The sequence below is a fragment of the Daktulosphaira vitifoliae genome, unplaced genomic scaffold, assembly GCF_025091365.1.
Source record: "Daktulosphaira vitifoliae isolate Bord-2020 unplaced genomic scaffold, ASM2509136v1 Scaffold_2, whole genome shotgun sequence".
NCBI classification, from domain to species: domain Eukaryota; kingdom Metazoa; phylum Arthropoda; class Insecta; order Hemiptera; family Phylloxeridae; genus Daktulosphaira; species Daktulosphaira vitifoliae.
In genome coordinates, this window is record NW_026099573.1 from 32,414,786 (window position 1) to 32,441,552 (window position 26,767).

Genomic DNA, 26,767 nt, shown 5'->3' on the forward strand with positions numbered 1-26,767 from the left:
CAGTTTCGAATTCATTCGGTTAATCACCGCGGTCGAAATTGGTGACGGCCGCGGGGAAAATCTAATAACAGATGAAATGAGGAAAAGGATGAGAAAAGGGAATTGCTCGTTGTTTGCGAGAAAGTCAGAAAGGAGAGGGTGAGGGGTTGGACCATTTCCAGCTAAAGCTACCACCGCTTCGGAATATCCGGTATAAAACAATGCTTGGAAAGATGTAAAAAAAAACATGCATAACTATACGTGTACGAATCGCTTGTATCTGAGAGCTTATACATTCATGTTGTACTCAACATGATTAAAAAATATGTAACTCTCTGTTTTTTACTACAACCCGGGAATAGTAAAAATATTGTAAACGGTATGTAAATTTCCAAGTCGGCTTAATTTGCAAACCTTACCGTCTGTATGCGCTTTTTCGGAAACCCTCGACTCGCTAAGATCAACCACCGTATTTTCGACGTTATTGTTTCTATCGTCTAGGACGGTTGTGTTCATTAATGATTGTTATTCAATTATTGTAGTCCCCGGCAATTTTCTAAGAGTCTTGCCCGTTACCCACGAACCTATTTCATTGCGTGTCCCAGTGTGATGCATTATTCATTTTTAATAAACTCTCACAGCCATGGCCTATATTTTCATATGGTCACATATGTTATAACTAGTCATGGCCAATATATCCGGATTTTCTTAAAATTCTAAATCCGCTGAATTTCTTCCAATGTAATAATCATTTAGAGCCGTTTTTCTATGTCTTATTTAAGTAGTATTTTTTTCTCAATTTTTCAACGGTTAAATTTAATTTCATTTTATATGTTTAAGTATTTAAATAAACGAATAGCTTAACCAAGTATTCAGTTATTGTAACTGCTGTTGTCACTATATAGCTGTTAATAAAAAAAAAAATACAACCAATATCCGGATTTGTAGAGGAAAATTTGAAATCCGGATTTTATATTTTTGGATTTCGGAATTTAAAAATCCGGTTTTCTAAACTTCAGAAAATTCGGATTCTCCCATCACTAGTTATGACATAAAATACCATATATCTTATCCAAGATATATTAACCAAGTTCATTTACTGTTAAAAAATGTACTGCATTAAAATTGAACTTTAAATATTGCCCGATATCAATTAATCAAAATTTAATAAATTGAAGATAATTAGCAAGAAATAAAGTTAATTCTTACACGTGTTTTAGTTATCAATTCATTAAATTTTTCGTAGCCATTATTTATTTTATTCTTACGAAGAACACGGAATCTTCGTACAATCACACGGTTATATACAAAGAAATTTTACATTAAATTTATACACCATCGCAAAACGCTTCAACGAAAATGTAATTGGGTAAACGATTATACAAACAGTATATAATTGTGCTTATATAAATATAAGTACAGTATTTAATATTTTTTATGTTTTTTAAGTTTAACCGTTCGATCATGCTTACCATTAGTATATGCAGGTGAAAGGTAAGAGTTTGATTGTCGTAAGAATCTCCCTAATCTGTAATCTATTTCGTTTATGATAGGATTTTTAGTAAAATTATTCTAAAAGTTATTAAATTTCTAAGGTATTGTTAGTGAAATTTTCTGATCTGCGTAATTTAAAAATTCTCATTCATATTTTTTAACTCTATTGTAGTTATTGAGTTTTAAAATAATATTTTGTACAATTGTTAAGGAGCTCTGAAACTAAGTTAACCTTACAAATAAAAATATTCATATAGAATTTAAAAATATACATGTGTAAAGAGTGATATGTCTTGAAGTTCACTTTTTGTTTTATCTGTGAAATGTATAAAATATAAATATGATTCGACGGAAAGTCAAAAGTTTTTGATAAAGGGCAGTTCGAAGGTTTAATGAAATTTATGGAGAACAAAAACCTGAGGGAATATCGGATTTAGTGCATGTCTGAAATAAGCACTGCACTGGGGGTTTCGGCCAATGCTTATAAAAACTTAAAAAGAAAAACTTTTCACGATACACATGATATAGAAATTTTTATGTGTATGTATATAATAAAACGCAACTCCTTATGGGAAACATTCGGTATGTATTATTTTAACTAGAAGAAGAAAGTTGTTTAACCCGATAGTACAACTAAGTAAACTAAGTATTTAATGAAAATAATTAAATAACCTTATTTTTATCGAGTTTTTTGGAGTAAAAATAAAGTTACACGATTTTTATCGTTAGATTGTTAATAATGAAATCAATCATATATCAACTTACCAATTGTTTTGCATCCGAAAGTTGAACTGAATCTTTCCACCAAGTCACTAATGGTGGTGGCTTTGATCCTACTATACGACAGCTGACATTAACAGGAATTTCAGCAGATATCGGACGGTTTTCTCCAACCATTTTAACTGATAGTGGACGAACTGTAATTTCAAAATAAAAAATTAGTTAGACTTACAAAAAGTTATAAGAATCATATTCATAAAAATTAATTGAGTTATTTTTTTTATTAAAAGCAAAATAACTTAAAACACTGACTGTTCTTCTTTCTGAAAAATATAAAATTCTAATGTTGAGTCATTGTATTTTGTTGAAAAATAGTGTTTGGAGAAAAATGATATTGTATTTGCAATATTATAAGGTAAAAATAATATTGACTGATTGTTGCTTATTGTAATCGAATAAAAACAATAGTGTGTATTCACTACATTATGCCGAGTAGTCGAAACGGTTGAAGTGATTTAACGATTCGTAAAATTAATATTCGAAAAATAACTCTGATCAGACCAGCCGACGGTTTTATATTCAAAATGAAATATAATAACCATAACGTAAAAAGACTTTCAGCGTTGGAATTGATGAGGTCTAACACGGGCAATTTGCAAAACGTTGAACGGCAGCTGCTGTATTTTAGAAATGCCGGAAAAATGTCTTCACAGATTTTTCCGAGCAATATAACAATAGGTGCGTAGTATGATGTTCTACACATTGGGATCGGTTGAAATTGAATAAAAGTTGTTGAACCTAGCCCAGCCATTAGACATAATAATTTAGAATCGAATGAAACATTTTCCTGGCCTTTGATCGAGCGCACCCACTAAACCGTTGTACCGTTGGCTCAATAAATCGTCGGTAATGATAGCGCTATTGGAGAATATTGTAATCCAGGAAATCCGAAGATAGACTGCATAATAAATAACGACTGCTGGTTTTTGTAATGAGCAACGTTAGCATGTAATATGCGCCGTGGGCCGACATAAAATGTCAATTTTACATAATTATAATTATATAATAGAAGCTCAATAGCCACAGAATTTACAAACCATTTTAATTTTCGTTTGTAATCAATTACAATGATAAGACAATTTCTCTCAAAAAATACACTATTATAGTTAGAACTCTGCTGATATTTTGGATAGTTAAAGCATTAGAATAATTCGAAAAATGGAACTGTTTTCGGTTATTATTTTTTTAACGCTTTTGAATTTATTAGCCATAATAGGTATCAAATAGAACTAAAGAGCCCAGAGCAGTAAACGTTTAAAAGCGCCGAGGTGAGGTGGTAATTGAATACCGTTTCGTTCATCTTCTCTGTTATCTTCCGAAACCATCGTTCATTAATTTTTCCTACCCGTTATACTTTTAAACGGTTTTGGAGGCCTTTAAACACGTAATATCTTATTAAAGATACTTTTTCCTTATCTAAAATTTGATCGCCGAGAGGGAGTAAAAATCATTTTACGTTCCCCGCTGACTGTACAAATAATGGTCTTTCAAAAGTGAAAAACTTTTCCAGTGGACCTTTACGACTTTTAATTTGGTCGAACGACCACTACCACCTTCCCTGCCAATGTTTTGTACAAATGGCTTTTCTCAAACCATCAAAAAGCCCATTGTCCTTGCCATTGCTGATCATATTATATTATTATTATCTTATTATTGTTTTGTCTCGTTTTCTGTTTTTCATGACTGTATTTAGATAAAAAGAGAATACAAAATTAACTTATTTTGAATCTAAAAAAAATTAACTTTTCTCATTTCGTTCAACGATTACATTTGAATAATCTCATTTTAATTATTTAAATTATAAATCAAATTTATCATAATATATATATATTTATATTGGATCCAAAATAATGTCTAAAAACTCTTTTTAATAATCTACAATGAAAAGTTTTAACATTTTAAATTGACACATTAATTGCCAATTTTCTACGAGAATCGCTAAGATATATAATATAACATAATACATATTATTTTATTATTTCAATAGTTTTTTCATAAAAAATTAAGTAAAGTATTTTCTTGGTAATAAAAAAAAAATTATAGTAACTAACAAAAATAGGAAAGCCTTATAGTGATGGTTATACTAAACAATCCAGTAAATTAACATTTACAATGTATAACTATTAGTTAAATATCAAACAAAAATTTTGAAGAAAAAATGATCAAGACATTATAACTATTAACTTCTAAATGCACTTTTCGACAACTTAATTTTACTTTTATTTTATGAAATGTATAACCTGCGTAAATATTTGTAAATTCAACATCATAAATAAGCTATAGAACAATATCGTTTAAATAAATGTAATTAATTAATAACCGGTGTATGAAAATTACCACGTAAACACTCATTTTATTTTTAGCTTCAATGTGAGAAGGTATTAATTTTACTATAATATGTTTTACTTTTTTTTTTTTAATTTTTTCTGTCTGTTACCACTTTTTCTCAGCTCTCACCGAACCGATTTCTTTCAACGATACGTCAAAAGATCACAAATCGTAACTAGTCGAATACATTTCCCTCGAAAATTAAAAAAATTTCCTTCGTTCCTCGTAAATGGGGGCAATCTCTAAATTGCCATAACTTTATCAAAAATGACCAAATCAATATAATTTTCTTTTATAGATACATAATGTCTTTACCTATCATTTGGTATATATTTTTTTATAAATTTGACCCTTTACTTGCCCACAGTAGGGAATTCAAAATGACAACTTTTTCACAAAAAATTAACTTTTACATTTAACTTTTGAAAGTGTTCCGGAAATATTGACATATTTATATATACATTAATTATAGCTTAAGTAATATACTTTATTATGGAAAAAAATGTCGGTCTTAATTTTGTCTTCTCAGTAAAACGGATATCAAACTTATTCAAAAAAAATACGATTTTTGTAAAAAAATTCTATTTTATATTTTGACGCTATAACTTTTTGAAAAATATATAGATCAATACAATTTTTTTATGAAAAATAATATTTATATACCTCTTTTTTTTTTTTTTAAATAAAATCATTTCCCTTTATATATTATAAATATATTACACTTATAAATCATAAAACTTGTAAACTGTATATAAATATGGAAATAGGAAATCATGTAAAGATACATAGCTTTTGGAATAATCCAATAATTTTTTGAAATTACACATTATCTACAGATTTGCATTGAAGCGTTTTTTTATGATAGTGATTTTAATCACTGTCAGATATCATTATACTTGACCCAACTATGCCAGGTCCCCACTTTGTCGCGACCCCACTGTGCTGGGTTTTTTTTTAATGCGTTGTAAACGCAGTCATATATTAATATATAAATTAATTTTGCTTTCACACAACTTTGCGTGAAAGCATAAACCAAAAGTACCTAGAAGCAAAAGAGAAAACGATCAGGTTAAGTTGTGCTGTAGATATTGGTTATGTTAGTAATAGAATAGGGATCAGGTCGTTGTACAGTTCCTTCTTTCAAAAGTACATCGTCGACGTCCTTTTGCTGACCAATTAAGCCGAAATCGCTTTATTGTTGTGTTATAAAAGGGGTAATCTGGAATGCAATTAAATTTTATACATAGCCGAGACCTAAATATTACTGCTGTTTCTCGGATACGGGTATAAGCGCGTGTAGAGCATCGGGAAATGGAAGAGGGTACTCGAAACGACGTTTTTATCGACCGATTTACGATCGACAACCGTACAACAGTAGAGGCGACAGCGTAACCATGTTTACAAGAAGGCCAATAAAACTTCTATTCGTTTCAGTCGGGTGATTAAAAAAGAAAAACATTCTTATAAATTGGATAATTACAGACGAACAAAATGTGACAATGAACAAAATTAAGCAAATTACTCGTTTTTTATAACAATATTTTACTTGCAGCTAACTAAAAATCAAATTATTTTGTAGTAAACGCTTAAAAGATAATGATTCGTTGTCTACGGTGTTGACGAGAAATCTTTAAAAACTTATTTTTATAAAAAAAATTAATTGTGCTCAAGATTATTTCTACTGATGACACGAAATCATGATTTTTACATAACAAGATATATCATGGAGTTTCAATTTCACTTTCCTTTATGAATAAGCTCCTAGTTGTTTGAGAAAAATACAAATTCCATGCATCGACTAAATGAACCTAGCGGTTTAGTGTATAAGCTCCAATAATTTTATAAAATTCATAATTTACATTTTTATAAATGTATTTGTCCAATATCTGTACGAGGAGAAAATGTCTAGAAACCATTCATTGATAAATACTAAAAAGTCAACGATTTTGTAATGACAACAATCAATAACAACATTGTTATTTTTCAATTTATTATTTATGAGATGACGCGTACAATTATAACTCATGTATTTTAGCGTGTTTAAATCTCGATGGCGACTCGACTGGTCTAAACGTTATTTTAAGCGCACGGCCTGGGAATTGTTAAAAATTATACAACCAATACATGTTAAAATTTTCCGGCGCCTAATTATTCAGATCATTTGACAGTTTATCAACTGAGCGAGCAACAAATGTGATCTCGTTTTGCTTTCGATGTTATTGTAACCATAGTGTATGAGCAAAATTAATATTTCTAGTTAGACGTGACCGTAAGCAAGGGCAATTTTGCCATGTAAACGCCATTGGTTTGTCGGCTGCTGTTTGATAAAGAAAGGCAGTTGGAAGTGGTAAGGAACGCAGTAAATTACTGACGATGACTCCACAGCCAATCTCTAGGTGTAATGTAGGAATACTGGATTCGCCATCAAGTGCAAGCCAACTCCCTTTGCCGGGGGATTTCCTGAGCTATACAAGGTGTAATCGTGCACCATAAATCTGTCACGCAGTGATAGCTCGACAGTACCAGTAGCAATTCACATTAGGGATTTTACACTCGCCCATAGTTTAACCTAAATAAAAATGTTTTAATCATAAATAAAATTGTGCGAGTGCATATTTTCAATTAAATTTCATTACTCAAATTATTAAATTTCATCCGAAAAATACGTTATGATTTTTTTAAAAATTGATAAATAAAGTGTGAATATAGAATTGATATAAATATACTCTAATATATAGAGTGTCTGATACTTCACTGATATCACTTTTATCACTGATATAACTTTTGATACAATTATCGTTTTGCTGAAATTTTTTTTTAATAATTAAAAATTGCCATCTTACGTTTTAGAAGTAATTTTTCATTATTTTTAACTTATAAGAAAATATTAAAATGTGTTTTTTTTTAATTTCAAAACAGCCATTTTTTTTTTTTTAATGTTGATGTGTCATTATCAATTTTAAGACAAGTACTCATTGAAATAACAAGCATTTTTATACATACAGTGGGTATGGAGTGGGCTACAACTCGATTTGGTATATATAAATATCACATAATCACCCGTATTTTATACCCACTCTATGCATTAAAATGTTTGTAGCTCAATGAGAACTTGTCTGAAAATTGATATCGACACATTAAAACTTTTTGTAAGGAAATGGCTAAAAAAAGCCATTTTGTAATTTGGAACAAATCAAAAAACATTTTTTTAATTTTTTCTTATTAGCGATAAATAATAACAAATAAGTCTTAAACTTAGTCTGAAAGAGACATGATTATTTAAAAACACTTTTAACAGGACTAATAAAGCTTTCTTGTATTTGTTGTGCCAACGGCAGTTTCAGGTAAGTAAACAGTGTAACTTTAACAAGTATACTATTTGATTATTGACGTTAGTACGTAGCAATGTTACTCTTTAAGTTTAATTATATATAGAAAATAAATAGCATACAAGTTACTATAAATTTTATAAACTACAACATTCAGACAAAATGACTTTATGTATGTAATATGTATTTCTTTTGAATGTCTAAAATTCAGTATCTTGTATGAGAAGCTTAACTTTGTAGGAAAAATAGTAGTGATAAGAACCATTGATTTTTATTGAAATAAAATATAACCTTTCCTTAAAATAAAATAATTTTATTTATTTTAAATTTTGCGCTAATGAACTACATAATTTTTATATAAAATTGAAATAGGGGAGTACCCGTAACATTTTCTTTTACAATATTGATAGTCATTAAAATTTCCTTAGTAAAAAAACTTCATGTTATCTAGATTATATAATAAAAAAACTGTCTCATAGACATGCACGCATAAAAAATACAATATGTTGATTAGAGGACAGTGGTAGTTACCCCAATGATGGAATTTGAACAATACAATTTAAAAAATAAGTAAATGAGTGTAGTGGTTAAATTTTACCTAATTTTTCAAATAACAATGTAATGTGTACTAATATTTATATTTGATTTTAATTCAAATATTATTTGCATTTTTATTATTTGATTTAGCCAGTACTTGATGATATATTTTATTTGGCTTATTTATATGTTAGAAATGCAAGATGTATGAAATTGACAACTATCATAGTAAAAGAGTTTGATAAGATTTTCTTTAGTACTTATTGTGCGTATAATTCAAAATTTATACAGCATAGATTTTTCACTCGTTGCTATAATAATATGACTGCCTTGTAAAAATTTATGACTATATTTAAATCGATAATTTTGTATTATAAAAGATTTTCGATGGTAATTCAGTTAAAAAATTTTAATCGATATATCTAAATAAAACAAACACTATGATATTCCCTTCATACTTTTAGAAGGTTTAAGCGCTTTATAAAAGTTACTTAAACATTAATATTACTGAATAACGTTCCTCGTGCAATTTCCTTAGAATTAAAATAAAAAGTATTTTTTTTTTCAAGTGTATTATCTCAGATTCTATATAATGAAGTTGATACAATTTTAAGCAATTGATATAATTTAATTACTTCTTTAATTACAAATTCAGTACTATAAACCTGTAAAAAGATTATAATTTTATACTTTTGAAAAAAAAATAGGATTAGGCATAATTAAGCAATCAGCTGATGTATTGATGCAAAAGTTTTTTTAACAATAGTGACGTTATACTATTTTATAAATAATTGGATATGAAAAGTAAAAATTGTGAGTTCAAGATGCAGTTTGAATGTCATTTGGTTGCCGTTGCATTGTTGTTGTGCACTTACACCAAGAGCTACATTTTATTAAAAAAAAAAAAATTTCGAGTGGTAGTTGTACATTATACCACGTGATCTCAATTACTGTAAGTCGAGGGATAAGTTTTTCTTCTTTTTTTTATATCCGCCAACATAAGCTACCTACACTTGTACGCCCAAAGAGAAACAGAAAAAGAATTTGTCACCACGTACAAGTGTTTTTCGTAAAGTAACTCGTATGTACAATGACGGTCATGTCATGGGCAGAATAAGTACCCTCCTTTATTTTTCTCCCCTTTTCTGTTTAACTAGAAGACGTACGTTTTTTTCACCTCAATTAATTGCAAAAATAACTAGACGTGCACAAGAACACACAAACACCCGACAAAGAAAAATAACAGTTGAAATGACGTTAAAAATATAAGTGTGACAATATATAGTATATTTTTACTTTGTTTTAAAATAATTAAAACTACAAAATAAGTCTAACTGATTAAATAGAATGTCTTTTTTCAATGTAACATTACTTATTATATATATATATATAACACCACTCGAGTAAAATTTTAGTATTTTCTAAGGAACTCACATTATTGTTTTTTGTTTATACTTTCCCATTTTTAAAATAATCAAAATTATAATCATATGTTTGATTACTCAAACATAGAATACTTGATTTTCCAATGGTATTTTGAAATTGTGCGATAATAATTAATTTAACGTGAAGGTATTGTGAGTTGATAATAATAACAATACGTTTGTCGTATTTTTTAGGCTTATAGTCGAACAAACGTAAACAATAGAAATATTGAAAAAAATTACAGTTTTACACCAACGAAGAGCTTTACCTGCAATTTTACTAATGGTATAATGCTTCGAAATCTTGAAATACAGAATTTTTACACGAAAACAAACGAAACAAACATCAGAAATTAAAATAGCGTGAACACGATTGAAAAAAAAACACTAGCTATATTAAAATGTACTTTAGTGATAAAAATATTGAACCTCAGAATAAGAGATTATTAATATAAAAAAAAGAATATTACTTACAAAATGATCAACATGTCAATTACTTTTACACAAAAATAATTTTCTTTAAAATAAAAATAATGTGTATTAAAAAATATTTTTTTTAGTTTCGCAAATCTATATAAATTAATCGTTCGGTTTTATGTAAAATAAGGTAAAATAAAATTAAAAATTGTTTTAACGTTTTTGTAAGATATGAAAGGCCTTGGGATTCTTTTTACACGTAACTATCAAAGTATTGTGATATTTGTACATTTAATATACTTAACGGTCGAATAAAAATATAAATAGTTTATGGGACTTTTGAGTGGCAATCAAAATTGAAACTTTTTTTATAAAAGTTTTCGAACTTTATATTTAATCATTCATTGGAAAACTGAAATTTGGAAATTTCATTTACTCGTTAAATTATAAATAACAATAAAAAATATTATTACAAATGTAAAAAAGGTAATTTTTCAAAATTTACATTTGTACTTACGGTGAAAATTGTTATTATTTTATTGAGTTAAAAAAATTAACAAAAAAAAAAAAAAAAAAATTAAAAACGACTTGATTGTGTTAAAAACAAGAGGTAGTGTTAAATCGGAGGTATTTTGTCATCGCGCATTTTAAACGGGGTATTTATTTCTTGACAAAAAGTCTAATTTCCCTGAACCCATTTTATCGCTGTAACAGAAAACGTTTTACCCTAGGGACATACGTTACAAATTACAAAAGAGCACCTGGCCGTACAAACCTTGTGTAGAGGATAAAATAACAAGAGCTAGTTTTAGTACACGTAGCACCACATTGTTTTTATTATAGTTTGCTTTGTGTCTTGTTATTATTTGTCTAAAATGAATTATGGCAATAACAACTTTGTTTCTTTACACTTGAATTGTGGACAAATATCTGGTCCATCTTATTTGTAATTTACGATTTAAATATAAAGTTACCATAATTTAAATTACTGTTTTTTTTTAAATTAACTTTGTTGAATTAAGCCTTAAGTAAATCAATTATTTAATTTTTAATTTTGTCTCTGTTGTAGAACAACGAGAAACGGAATACAAATGTTTTAAATATAAATTTCTAACATTACAAGATATTTTTGTCAAATAACTTTTCTTTTGTATAATGTAATAATAATTAAAAAAAAAACTTTCTTAACCGAGAATAATATGTATATGGGTATTTTGTGTGCAATTTGTATCTTCTAAGCTTGCATCTAAATCGATCTACATTGTTGCCTGGAGTGCATACTCGTTTGGTTACTATAAACCAAAACTTCGCGGATAATTTGGTTAGTTTGAATACCGAAGGCGATTGCATGAAAGTTTTGTCCCTTAATAAGACAACAGTCTTATTCAGGTATGATTTAGATATAAGTATAAATGACGGTACAATTTTTTAATAGTGGATTAATCATCTAAAAAATACTCAATAGTATTCATTATCATGTAATAAATGGCATAATGCAATATCAACAAATTATTTACATTTTCTGTTTTTTAAATTTTTATGAGCATTTGAAAAGATGTTTGTCCAAATCCATATAAATACTTTATTCTTAATTTCCATTTTGTTTTTTACAATAGCTCAAAAAAAAAAAAAATCAATCATAGTGAGATCGTATGGAATAGTTGAGTCAAGTATAATGATATCTGACAGTGATTAAAATCACTATCATAAAAAAACGCTTCAATGCAAATCTGTAGATAATGTTTAATTTTGTAAAATTATTGGATTATTCCAAAAGCTATATGATCTCCTATTTCCTTATTTATATCGTCATTAAGATAAAGTATGTCCAATGAAAGATGGATATAAATATTATTTCTCATAAAAAAATTCTATTGATCCATACATTTTTCAATAAGTTATAGCATTCGGTAGCCAAGTCCGAAAATGTTTTTCCCATATTAAAGTATACTACATAAGCTATAATTTAATATATACATAAAAGTGTCAGTATTTTCAAAAGTTATTTTTTTGTGAAAAAGTTGTCATTTTGAATCCCCCCTGTGGGCAGGTAAAGGGTTGAATTTATAAAAAAAATATACCAAATGATAGGTAGAGACATCTTGCATCTATAAAAAAATTTTTTATTGATTTGGTCATTTTTGATAAAATTATGGCAGTTTTAAGTAATATAAATTGATAAAATATCGAAAATTAGCGACTTTTAAATTTGTAATTTTTTGGAGATTTCCCCCATTTACGGGAAACGAAAGGAATTTTTTCAATTTTTGAGGGTAATGTCTCCGACTAGATACGATTTGTGTTTTTTTGGCGTATCGTTGAAAGAAATCTGTTCGGTGAGAGCTGAGAAAAAGTGGTAACTGACACACAAAAAAAAACACATCATAGTAAAATTAATACTTTCTCAGCATCGCATCGAAGCTAAAAATTGTATTTAGTTGATGTTATCAATGTCGTAATTTTAATTCCAACAATAAAATAAAATTAATCCAAAATATTTGTGTAATAGTAAAACGCTGATTTATACATTTCAAAACAATTAATAATACATTAATTGATTTACACAATTTTATTTTGAGATGTTATAAAAGATGTAAAATGTTAAGTAACACTTTGAAAAATTACTTTTTTCGTAAAATTAATTTGAAACTATCGTCGTACTTGAATTTTTAAAAAAAATACGCTCACACTAATTTAGCATCATAAGAAAAATAAATCATAATAAGTTAAAATAACATATGAAATTATATTCTCTTTGATATATAAATGAAATACTATCGAAATTTCAATACTATAAAACTATATCAGATAATCATTGACGAAATGTATTTTGTATGCATCTAACGATATCAAACGATTTTTTGGAGAGACTTTAAAGGAATTTCTTTGCTCAGTTAAACAAAAATGAAAAATCTGTGTAATTTTAATAATAAAATTGAATATTACTCACTTCAGGAAGCTTTTGAATTTCACAATAAATGAATTTCAATGTGCAATGAATTTTATAATACTACAGTACTTTAACTGTTATGATTTAAATATGGTAGTAAGGTACAATTTTGTGAGTTAACATTTATAAATACACTATCTACCAATAAAGAAAGCATATTTGTTAATAAAGTAATAATTGACAATTAAATCTTCGTATATGTGAATAGCGACATCGTACATAAATAATTAGCTACATGTATTTGTATATTATGCATGAATATTAACTGAACTTATTATTTGAAACTTTAAAGTTTAATACCTAATGAACGAATTATGTTAACAATTTAAATGCCATGTACCATTAAAATAAATTTTCAAACAATTTATTAAATTCAACATAATTTGTAAATACTAAGTTGATAGTCTAAGGACAACATTAAAATTTACGATATATGGGGCAAATTATTACTCCAGAATATTTTTATATCAACAGTCAAATGACTTTTATTTTATTACTCTTTGGCATGTGGTTTTCAAATAAACGCGTTGTCCGTGGTAAGGGCGCTGGTTACCATTCTCTGATAGTTAAATAGTGGAAATGATTTTTAAAAATTTTAAACAAATTTTTTTTTCCTTGAAAATTCCTGTGGACACGTTTGATGAAAATAATTAATAATAATATAAATATTATCGAATATTATAAAATATTACATAATTAGAAAATGTTTACTAAATTAACTCTATAGTTTACTTTTTTTATGAATTTACCCTCTTTCAAGTAGCTATAAGAATTAAAATATCATTATTATACCGACTTCAACTTTATATTAAAAATATAATCTTAACCGAACCCTAATTTCTCTCTGCTCACAACCATAAATATTTTCTATACCATAACCATTATTCTTATTTTATACTGCTAACAGCTGGTTACGTTTTTTAATTAAGTTTTTTTAATAATGACTACCATGATAATTGCAAAATAAAAAATTTAATGTTACCCGTTACCTTAGTCCCTTCTTTTGTTGTTTTTTTAAATATTATGAGGCACCAACACATTTGAGTAATGCAAAATTTATAAAAGCTGTTTCGAATGGATTGCTAGTATAAGAGCTATAAAACTAAATTATATCTTGAGAAATGAAGAAAAAATTAAGGAATTTACACTAGTAACTGTATAAATAAGAAAATAAAAACACCAATTATCAAAACTACCAAGACATAACAAAATGCTTTCTTGTATTTTCAACTTACAAACTGATTGTTGAGATAAATTAATGAAAAGTGTAAAATTATATTTAGTATTTTAAATAATCGTTAATATATATAAACTTTATGTTATTTGGATGCGAAACATGGACTATTTCAAGAGAAGAAATGAGAAGAATAGAGGCATTTGAAATGTGGTGCTTTAGGAGAATGGAAGAGATAAGTTGGACTGATAGAATTACTAATGAAGAAGTTTTAGAAAGGGTATCTGAGAAGTAACTAATATGGAAGAGTATACAGAAAAGGTGAACTGAATTAGTAGGTCATACTTTAAGACACAACGGATTGCTATTATTAATCTTAGAATGAATAATTGGTGAAAAAAATCATAGAGGAAGACAAGATTGCAATACATAAGTCAGATAATAGAAGACCAAGGATATAATTCATATCAAGAGTTGAAGGAAAGACTAGTGATAGAGAAACATGAAAGTTGCTGCAAACCAATCATTAGATTGCATACTGCAAAAGAAGAAGATTTACATATATTCAGTAATTAAGGAAACAAATTTCTATTGTTTTCCATTGTTTGTAATAATTGACCGGTTTCCTTACTTACTGAATACCATATATAAATATAACTAAACCTTTATTATTTTTATGAGGTCACCTAAAACGTACATATATTAAATTAATTAAAACTACCTATCCATTACTACACAGTCATAAGAAATGTTTACAACTATAGTAACTTTCAATCTTTTAACGCAAGTTATTGTACAATGCATGTGATTTGTAATTACCTCCAATAACATTTATGTTGTTGCTTTTAGAAATAGTTTAATTAGTAATAATGGGTCTATTTCTATAGCAGACTATTTCTACGATGTTTAAATGAAATATACGTATCATTGTAACATGAAATAGAACTATTATACAAAGGTATGCTTTACTTATTTTTCACGATTTAAAGTTTACCTCTATAATTTTAACTTTCAGTACTAAGAGATATACATGTATACATGTGTACACAATGATACTATTTTTATATTATGAAGTTCCTTATATCGAAACTATACTTTAGTTATTACATCTTATGGATCTTTAAAATAAATTTCATAAATCTTATAAGTTTTTTTATATTAATTTTTTGCTTCGATGAGAAGCTGAGAAAGTATTAATTTTATCATGATGTGTTTATTTTTTTTTTTTTTATATCTGTCACTACTTTTTCTCAGCTTTCATTGGAACGATTTTTTTCAATAATACGTCAAAAGATCACAAATTGTATCTAATTGAAAATATTACCCTCATAAATTGAAAATTGTACCCTCGTTCCCCGTAAATGGTGAAAAACTCCCAAAAAATTACGATTTTTAGAATTGATAAATTTTGACATTTTTAAACTTTATTTTCCTAAAAATTGCTATACTTTATTGAAAAATGAACAAATTAAAAAATATATATATTTTTTTATTGAAACCATAGATATTTTTCTTTCATTTGATATACATTTTTTGAAAATCTATACAGTGATACAGTATACATTTGTATCTATACAGTAAAAAGGATTATCATATTCAAAAATATGCTACTTATGAGTTAAAATTCTCGGTATTGTATTTTAATTTATTTCAATATACCTTATAAGACGAGTACACTGATTTTAATGAATATTATAGAAATCTAATTGACATATAATATAACGTCAAACTTATTTCAATTATTTTTTTCTTTTAAGTCGAAAAAAGTAATTTTAATATTTGAATCAGTTTTATATATTATAATAAAATAATGATTTTTTATTGACATATTTTAAAGTAATTTTTTAATTAATAATCGATGAATAATTATTATATTCAACCTAACATCAATGACTTATATCAATAATTACTAATTCTTCTTCTTTTTCTTCGCCATTAACCCAACTACTTGGGGTCGGCCACTTTTATCCTAAACTTTCACTTGACATGATGCCCACATCAGTCGTTCTCATATCGCATTCAATAACATCCCTCCATGGTTTTTTTTGGTATTCCTCTATCTCTTCTTCCTTTCATATTCATTTCTGTAATTGTTCTTACAACTTCCAATTCATCACTCCTCAAAACATGACCAAACCATCTAAGCTTACTTTTTTTCAGCTTATTCACGATTGATGCTAAATTTATCCTCCATCTTATATGTCCAATCCTTATCCTATCTTTTCTAGTCGCTCTACTTTTCCATCTAAGCATTCTCATCTCTGCTTTACTCATTTTCTGTTCTATTCTTTTGTCAGTCGCCCAACACTCTGAGCCATAAATCAATACTGGTCTCACTACAGTCTTATAGAACTTAGCTTAGAAAATTAGAGCCCATTGAAATTCTCTTATCGCGTAACACACCAGACGTTTCTCTCTACTTCACCCACCCGGACTTATTCCTGCGTATTACATCCTCGTCAATACTTCCATTTTTTTGCCCAACTGATGCTAAATATTTAAAACAGTATCATTAACTACTAACAATAAGATATATTTTACTTCAGTTAAATTTAGTATACTATAATTAAATCGGTAATACTATTTTACAATAAAATAAAATGATAATATATTTATGACAGGTGAAAAAAAAAATTAATTTGCGCATAATTATGATTCAACTATGTGCTATCGAACTAATAACTGTACAGAATGGTTTGCTTCTGAATGAGTGAAAGACACATATATAATTCATCTTCCGAAAATGAAATCGGATAGTTGCAAGAAATATATGTCTTAAATCAAACTCGGTTCAATAGTTAGTGTCTTCTATAGGTGCCTGTGTTGTACTTATTTACGCCATTTACTCTGTTTTCTATAGAATTTCTATCGAAACTTCGTATAAGCCTTCGCCATAATAGTAGTATTGTCTACGCTTTCATATTGTTATCGATGTATTCCATGTGTAGATATTATGTTAAACGACAGTCAAAGTGTTTTTAATCAAAATCACAACATAACGATAAGTTGAATAGGAATTTTACACATGTCTATGCAAATATGAAGACAAGAAGTCATGAGATAACATCAACTATTTTCTTGTATATGCGTTACTGATTTTTCTATTGTATTTGATGACCTATATAATGTACATAAACTACACATTTTTAGTACTGATATGGATCGAGCATGTATCTACAGACGACACGGAAAATATTGATTAAATAAAATATTAACATGTTACGCACGTATAAAAGTTAAATTAACACGATTATAATTGGCTTACGGGAGACGCACCTACTCCCCTCTATTTAAATAGCGAACCGATGAAAATAATTATTGTTATGTCATTTGGTATGTAGTAATTAAAACATGGAATATTCAAGTTAGTAAAACTGATCATTTATACTTACGGATCATGTCAAGTGTTACAGAACTGGATATGGGCGGAACCATATGGTTATTGGATGCTTGGCATGTAAAGACAGTGTTTAAATGGTGACGTTCCAATCGTTCAAGTCGCAACACATTTCGTACCTTCCTGCCGGGCAGTACTTCGAAGGATTCGTCTAACAAAGCATTTTCTTGCCACCAAGTGACACGGGGTGGAGGACGTCCTTAAAAATGAAAAAAAAACATAGTTTACATTAAACGGTTTATATTTGTTTTACAAGAAAAATAACATGTTAATTGTTTGAAGTCAATCCTAAAACAGGTATGAAATAAATATCACACCTTAATCATTTATAAAACGCCGGATAATTCTAAAGGTAATTGAGAGAGCAATTTTAACGATAAGTTTTTCATTACGTCATGTCTCACTAAATATTATGCAGCGTCTAGTTATTTAAATGTTAACCTCTGTATGTGTTCGTTTAATAGGAACAATTTTTTTTTTTGAAAAAAAAAAACCGCGATGGGTATACGTGATCAATGTCTACGTTCAACATCAGTGCACTACCCCAATGGGTTTGTATTTTTTTAAGTCTAATGAAATTTTCTACAGATTCAAAACAACGAGTGCACGAGTGATTTGAATTTAAATTAAATACGTGACGATTTACGTTAAGTGCGAGAAATGCGTGAAGTCTATAATGCGGTTATTTGGGGCCGGCACACGCGTGTCTGACAGCTCGTATGAGGGTTTTTCTTCAAACACAATATTATCATAGATTATCCAAAGTATACCAAACCAACCGCGGTATGGCTCTACACGTATTATATGACAGCAGTAAAAAATAAAACATTGTAGGAAGTGTAACGTGTGCAGGCCGTTGCCCGGCGTGGCGTGTTGACTTTACCGGCGGCGGGTTCTTCGAAATGCCGTTTCTTATTTACTAATATACTGACATATTATAATATACGATACGCACTAGCAGTTGTTATACGTATGACTACAACGTAATATGCATAAGTTTGTTTTTATTTCCCGTGTTTTTTATATTATATTTTTTTTACAGAATAAGCGTTGGGTCTTGCGAGTAGCGGTAATACGGAAATATACCTGCTCGCTTTTCAAAACGGTTGTGTTTTACCCGACAGCTGTTTTTACAAAAAATAATAAACTGTTAACAAATTGATTTATGGTCTTACCTATGAATTTTGGAATTTTACATTCTTAATGAAAGTTTTGCTATCGCTGTATAAACATCCGTTTATTTAAACAAATTATAAATAATATAGTGAAAATGACAGTGAGGTATAGCGATTTTTAAATTTAACAACAAATTAATATTGAGACTATACTTTTTTTGACATTTAGATCATTTATGTTTCATAAGTTAGCTATAAATGTCATTAATACAATTAATGTTTAAACAGGTTAACACTTTAATCTTTTAATATCAGCAATTTCACCCATAAAATAATCTACTTTACAGAGTTATCTCAACAATCGATAATAAAATGAAACACGATTATTTAAGAATTTTTCGTTAAACACAAATAATAATTTATCGTAGTATGAAAAGTTATTACATGTCATTTTAAATTACTCATATTAGTATGGAATTAAAATATCTATTTACTTATGTGATTTTAAATTTGTTATCTGTAATTTTTCAAAAATAAAGATAAATTTTTACAAAAATTATTACACTATTTATTTAAGTAGTTTTTTACAAATACTCTTCATTTATTAGTTTCAATGAATGTAATAAATTATTTAATTTTCTACAATCGATTTATGACAATTAATAACAAAAAAAGTCTTCTCAAAGTAAACTATATCTGAGTAGTCTTGTCACGTTGTTGCAATCAATAAACTAAATTCAAAAAGAACGATATAATTAAATACGCCCAAATAAAAAATTTGTAATGAGAAAAACATTTTTCATGATTTCCACTAAAGCATTTATTATTGTATTATGTTTATTATTGTTTATAAAAAAAATATAATTTTGTTTAATTTATAATGTGTGAATGTGAAATTTTTTAATAGCGCACCCAAGTTATCGTGTTTTTATTTGTTTGGTACATTTGTCTATTATAAGTTATATACGATTTTTTAATACATAAATTAGTCAGTGTACGTTCCACTATCGAGTATTATCAGCGATACGCTCCTTAGGTGTATGTCGCTGATTTAAGTTAAAAAATAATAAATAAAAATGATTGTCTGAATGTTATTCATGTTTATCTGAATTCATATCTGAATGTTAATGGAAGGCAAGTGGGATATTAAAATTTAATAACGGAACGCTCAATATTTTTGATTTTGTTAATTTTGATATTAATATGTTTTCAATTTTAATATAATAATAATCAATAAAGCTTAATATACATTACTATTTGAAAGTTATATATTTATTTTTATCATTAAAAATGACTTAGAAAACTAGGAGGACGTCGCCTTTGTTATGGCGGTGGAACTATAATAACTCAAAAAAATGAATTTAAAAGTAAAAATGGTAGTTTTCTATGATTTTAATATGATATAGAAAATTGGTTATTGGTTGGTCTTGTATGAGCATGAGAATAATTAAGTTACTATATATTTATTGAATAAAATGATATAATATAATTTTCTCTCGGAATATGAGTACGGGGGTTTTATGAGGATATGTGAAATATGGAAAAACAAAGTGATGACTGAAAATTTATTAATATAATAATAATTTGAAATAGAAATTATTGAGATTAATTATCACACTTTAAGTATCAATAACGGCACTCTTACCAGAAGTTGTCTAAGCTTATGTTGACTGTAAGTCGTGTCAATAAATACCTCGAGTAGTATAAGAACCACGAGTGGGCTTTCTATCTTCGCAAGAGTGTCATTATTTGTATTGACTACACAAGTAACCCACTCAAAGATTGGACTAGGCTGGCCATCTTCGTACAAACGTTATTGATTTTTTGAAATTTATTTAAACAATATTTTATTTTAGAGATCATTTAATTTTTCTGGTTCCCTACTTAATTTATGTACACATTATGCTTAACCTTATAAATCTTCTGTGAAATGTGAATTTACCTAAGTGATGTTGGAAGTAAGATTGAAAATAAATATGCTTTGATTTTTTTTTTTTTTTTTGAAATTATAAATTTGCCGAGCCACTTCTTACACTTGTTGAAGGTTCATAAAGTCAAGGAGCAGTGGGTCGAATTGTCAGTTTTTATGTCCTTTTGTATTAAACTTGTATGTGCAAGAAGTGTCACAACCTTCATCTGTTTATTACTCGATTGTGATAGTTATTAGATATTATTTTACTTAAAATAGATGATTTGTAACAACTAAAGAATTTCTTATAGTTATTACATTAGATTTGTATCGATGCATTATTAGACACATTTTTCGGAATAGTTTAAAGGATTGATATGAATAGTATATATTTAATTTGATAACGTAGACAATAATTTATAGATTGATGAATAATGAGTGGTGTATGTATTAAAACAGAACGTACACTAACATTAACGCGCATACACAAAGTCCTGCCGTCTGTTTAGATAAGAAAGTAAATTGTGACATAAACAACACATACAGATCGTCAACAGTTAATTTATAATAAATTTAATTAATATTTTTATTAAATATTCAAATTTGTTGATAACTACTGCTAATAATAATTGGAAGAAATGAAAGCTTGTTTTAGATTTATTTATGCATTAATAATACTGCATGCTCAAACAGTTATTTTCCATCAATTGAAAATTCCATTTTTGTAAAAAAATTTAAACCTAACACCTCAAGCAATTGATTCGAAAAATAAAAATACAAAGTTCTATAATTGCAATACAGCAGTACGTTTGAATTTTAAACGTGTTTCTAAAGAAAATGTTTACTCGATGTAAGACTTGTGAAAATAAGAATAATTAAGTTAAAAACAAATTACCTAAAGCGATGATACTAACGGTAAATTGTTATTGTTCTAAGTTAAAGTTCAAGGAATAATGAAATTTCCATAATTTTTAATCGCAAAAAAATATTTTTGTAATAAGTTAATGAGTGTAGATTTAAAATTAAACTCGTTGTTCATACTTTTCCATAAGTAATTAGAATAATTATAACTGTAAATGACACTGGTGTTTGACGTATAAAATATCACACCATCCATTCTGACAGCTTTTATTAGTAAATGAAGTTACGGTTAAAATGAAAAATTTACATAAGCTATAGCACATTTTCACTGGCATATTCTATGAGAATACACGTCATCTGTTCCAATAATTTTTTCTTACAGTATCTTACAGACTCAAATAGATTAGAGAAGGTTAACATTGTTTACGAATTTAATGTACTAAGGATTAAAGTTGATGTTAGCAGTAATACCAATTTGTGTTGTTCACCGGCAATTTCGATTGTTCGTTAACCTATGCCCTTAAGGTAAAGTCAGACGATGCATATGATACTGTAGAGTTCTAGAAACTATTACAGAAATTGAATATTAAAATCTCTGTGTGAGAATATCGATCAACAACTGAAAATATATAGATCCGTAAAACTTCAAAACCTTAATAAATGTCTATATTTATGCGGTTCCTGTAATCGCGTAATCGCACTCTTGAGTTGGTATAAATCAATTTATCACTGATCGAAAACGCTTTTCAGACATCCTACAAAAAAATAACAAAATGAAATGTAATAAAACCGACGATAAGGTCATTTTTCAACGTTCTCTTCGGGTTTTCCACTATTATTTTTTTACATTATACGGCCATGGAAAAAAGATACGATCGCCTGTAAATCCACCGCTACAGTTATACAATTAGTTATAAATACTCAAATTCATGCTCAATGATGTATTGCGCACTCATTCACATAAAAATCTACATTCATATATATATATATATATATCGACACGAAATATATGATTAGAAGCAGCGATTTTATATTGATATTATTTTAACCGATTCATAACGACTCGTGAGAGCAATTTTTAGATGAGGAGTATATATTCTGATTAATGACGCTGATCATTGGTCTGATAAATGCCTGAACGACAGCCTTGTTATATAGTTATGTGAGTTTGGTACCCTTCTTTTAACATCACAATCAATGCTATTCCAGTTATTTGATGCAAAAACGTATGGCAAATATTTGCAAATACCCTGTTAACTGAAAATAAGATAATTTTTTTAACCACCGTTACACGATTTCTGAACTATCCTTGAAATGCTTTACAAGTCCAATCGGTTACTATGTCTCACACAATATTTTCAAATTTTTTAGAAATTATAAATACTCTACTCGCTTTAATTAACACTCAACAAAATAGTTCTATTCCTTCTTATTTTCCCTAAAATTTGTTTAAATGGAAACGTATTTATTTAAATGGCTAACAAACAAGAAAATGATTCTCAGAATGATCACATTGATAATAATTACATTTAAGTGTTGAATTGACCTATAAGATTTGTTTATTTATAGACGTTTCCAATAAATAAATAAACGGTAACCAATAAAGAGTTTAAAAGATTAATTCGCATCCTGGACAATTTGTTTCGACGTAAATCATCGATTTGCTCAACCGAAAAAATTAACTTAAGAGTTTTGTCCGAAGATTTTAAACTACGATATTATCCCCGTCGGTTTCTAAACCAATAACGTCTAGTGATAAAGTATAAATCCACCGAAGCACACAATGGTGTATATATAAACGAGGGTGTACATAGAAAGCGAACAGACCAATAAAACACTTTAGAGCGCATTCGGAAAAAATAATCGCATATCTACATTGTAGCAAGTGTACACACAAACATTGACTTATAATATCTCACATTTGTTTTTGGTTCTTTCAGTAGGACCACGTACAGCTGCTGATTGTCGAAAACTTTCGGTAGCCACTTGCTTTTCATTTTCCTATCCGAATCCCAGTGTGTTTAGTGAAACAGTACTAATCTTGCAACGGGCGTACGTCATCTTATTGTCGATACCGCCGGTTGTTTCCTTTTTTTATTTTATGTGCTCTTTTTAAATATTTCTATAGCTGCAATATAAACTGTGTATCCATAATACTAGTGCGCATTTCAGGCGCGTCCACCCCGAGGTAATATTCAAATCGGCGGCACCGAATGTGTAAACATTTCTGCTCGGCATTCCAATCACGTTATTTTTATTTTGCCCCAAAAGAAATATAAGCAGTGGCAATAAAGTGCCGAGTAGGCGGACAGAGGTCGAACGGACGACCACGTCCTGGACATATCGACAGTCTGCATCCACAGGCGGCTTCCAGTCCTTTCCTTTTTCCATTTTTACTTTTGCCGTCGCTTCCAGCAACTGCACGAATGCGTATCCCCAATAAAACACAGATTTAGCAGGACCGCTTGTGGTTTTTACCGACGGACGTACAGAGAATACAATATCATTGTTCCAAAACGAGCGTATATCAACTATTGCTAACATACCCTAAACTTTCACGCGTTTTGTCGACCATTTCTCTCTATTGGTCTTCTGAGTCAATTCATCACTCAGTTGCTTATACGCACTGACGGCTGACCGTTGCCAATGCGTCTGTACAAACTGGATTATCGTTAGCGAAACCAAAATGTTTATAAGCACAACTAATTTTTCATACGTCCATTAAAATGATATGCCAAATTTTTAATGTCGGATCAGTTGAATTAATAATGTTCAAAAAATAAAGTTTTCCAATGTATTCGGAAATTATTGGTAAACTGTCACTGTATTTCGTGTTAGGGAACACATATAGAATCGATCACTTTTTTCAACCTTTACTTGCAATATACTAATAACTAATGGTATTAATACGAGGGGCTACTTAGGATAGTTGCCTCGTGGCACAATAAAAAAAGAGCCCCTGAAACTTTTTAAATTTCAAATTAAACACAAAATATACAGAGTGTCAGTAAGTAAGGAAACGGGTAAATTGTTACAAATAACGAGAACACTAGAAACCCGTTTCCTTACTTACTGACACTCTGTATATGATTTTTTAAATTTTTTATGGAAAATGCATGATATTTTGATCATTGATTGAACTACTATGTACCAATTTTAAGCAAGCGATGTGATTTAAAATGTCATCTGTTCTTATTAATATATATAAATGTCTTATCGTACTCGACTTAAGTATAGATTTTTTATTTAGATATACCAAAAGTCTATTTGAAGTTTTTAAAAAAGTCCATTATGGAAACTTTAGTTTCTAATGTTCACCAATAGAAAATGTAATATTCATTTTAAGAGTAAAAGCTATGTTTTTAAACTGATTAAATTCAATTTTCAAGACTCTAGTTCAGTAGATAAGTTAAATCTGATTTTATTATTAACTGTGTATTTTTACGTATAAATAAATTGTTTAATCCATCGAACTTAAATGAAAAACATTTACTTCCATAGTAAACAAAGATTTAATATTGAGCAAGTTTTATTGAGTTTTTCATAACATTTTGTACTATAAAATTCATAATAACAAAACGTTTTCGTCAAGTTTCATTTAATGATCTTTTTGTATGTTAAGTAGCATTATTTAGATTTAAAAGATAAAGTTTTTATTTTAATAAAGTAGATTATACAAAAAACTAAATATGGCCATTATGATTCTCTCAAGATTTATGTTTATTTTATTGAACAGAAGACAATTGTTATATTTGTAATCCATAGCATAAAAAACAGTATACAAAACGATTAAACTTACTGAGAATTATATTAAAGTATAAGTTTTAATAATAGTAGTTATAAGTTGAATTTGAACAGTACTGAGTTTTTAAAAGTGAAATTCAAAAATTCTGTCCACTCACGTATAACTTTTAGCGATTGCGTGTGAATATTGGCAGAAGAGGTGGAAAAGCCTAAAAATTTAGTTCACCCGCACTTAGTATGAGGTAGGTATTAGAAAAAAAGAGCATATGGTATTAAGCAACTAAAATTTTGTTCGACTAATGAAAATATAAAATATCTGTATGATATACTTTTCATTGAATTGAAAAAAAAAATTATAACTCCTACAAAGTAATCAAATCGTGACTAAAAAAGAGCTTTTAGATGCTTTTTAGTCATCTAAAGATTGGAAGATATTAAACTTCTAAAATCACTGTAGGGTGTTTCGGAGTTCATGAATAATAACATTTAAACCCGATATCTGAAAACATAAATTGTAAATTATATTCATCGTGTTAGATATGCATTTTAATATTAAAACGTGAACGACGCTTAACTTCATTGTAAATGTTAACATTATAGCTACCCTATGGCCATTGTCACCTAGGAAACATGAACAGTACAGCTTTAACTAGATGCCTTAATGATGTCACAAGAATATTGAGATACGCTTTCATTTTCTAATTACCATTACAAATTCATGTTTAAACTATTACATAGGGAATATTATTAGCAAGTTATGAAAAGCTATTTAAAAATTAATATGTTTACTTATCTAGCTTTGATCAAATCACGTACAATATGGTATTTTCACTTTTATTAATTATTTACTTGAACTTATTTCTAAAATGTATATCGTTTCTTTTTATCATTTTAAACTAAAGGTAAAGAAACTAAAGGTTAAAAAGTACTTAATTCTAAATATTCAAAGAAAACAGACGACAAGCTGCTATGTATATACTTATGAATAAAATAGTAAAACGTAACAATTTAATTAAATATTTTTACCTCCATTAGCGATGCACGTGATGTCAACAGTCACTCCTTCTTTATAGGGTCCCAGTATATAGTGCGGAATGTGGTCGCCTTTTTCATTCAAGACACTCAAGCGGTCAGGTGGAACTGAAAATATCATAATATGTATTAAATAAGATATTATTATTCATGTTTAAAATTTATAAAGCTTTTAATCTTTTTTTAAAAATAATTTTTCGTCGAAATTTTAAATTACAAATAATAAAATTATTTATACTTCAATGAATAAATTAAATTTTGCATATGCAAAATTTGAGCAAAATACTAACAGGTACA

The 26,767-nt window shown here is 28.1% G+C and overlaps 1 protein-coding gene across 1 annotated transcript in view; it reads right to left on the reverse strand.

Annotated features, from left to right (window-relative positions):
* The window catches only part of LOC126899860 (nephrin-like), a 170,936-nt gene that overhangs the window by 23,992 nt on the left and 120,177 nt on the right, over window positions 1-26,767 (reverse strand). The window contains exons 4-6 of the mRNA XM_050675089.1: window positions 26,465-26,578; window positions 17,805-18,008; window positions 2,239-2,390 (exon numbers count right to left, since the gene is read on the reverse strand). Coding sequence (XP_050531046.1) covers window positions 2,239-2,390; window positions 17,805-18,008; window positions 26,465-26,578 — 470 coding nt within the window. The remainder of the gene's footprint in view (window positions 1-2,238; window positions 2,391-17,804; window positions 18,009-26,464; window positions 26,579-26,767) is intronic.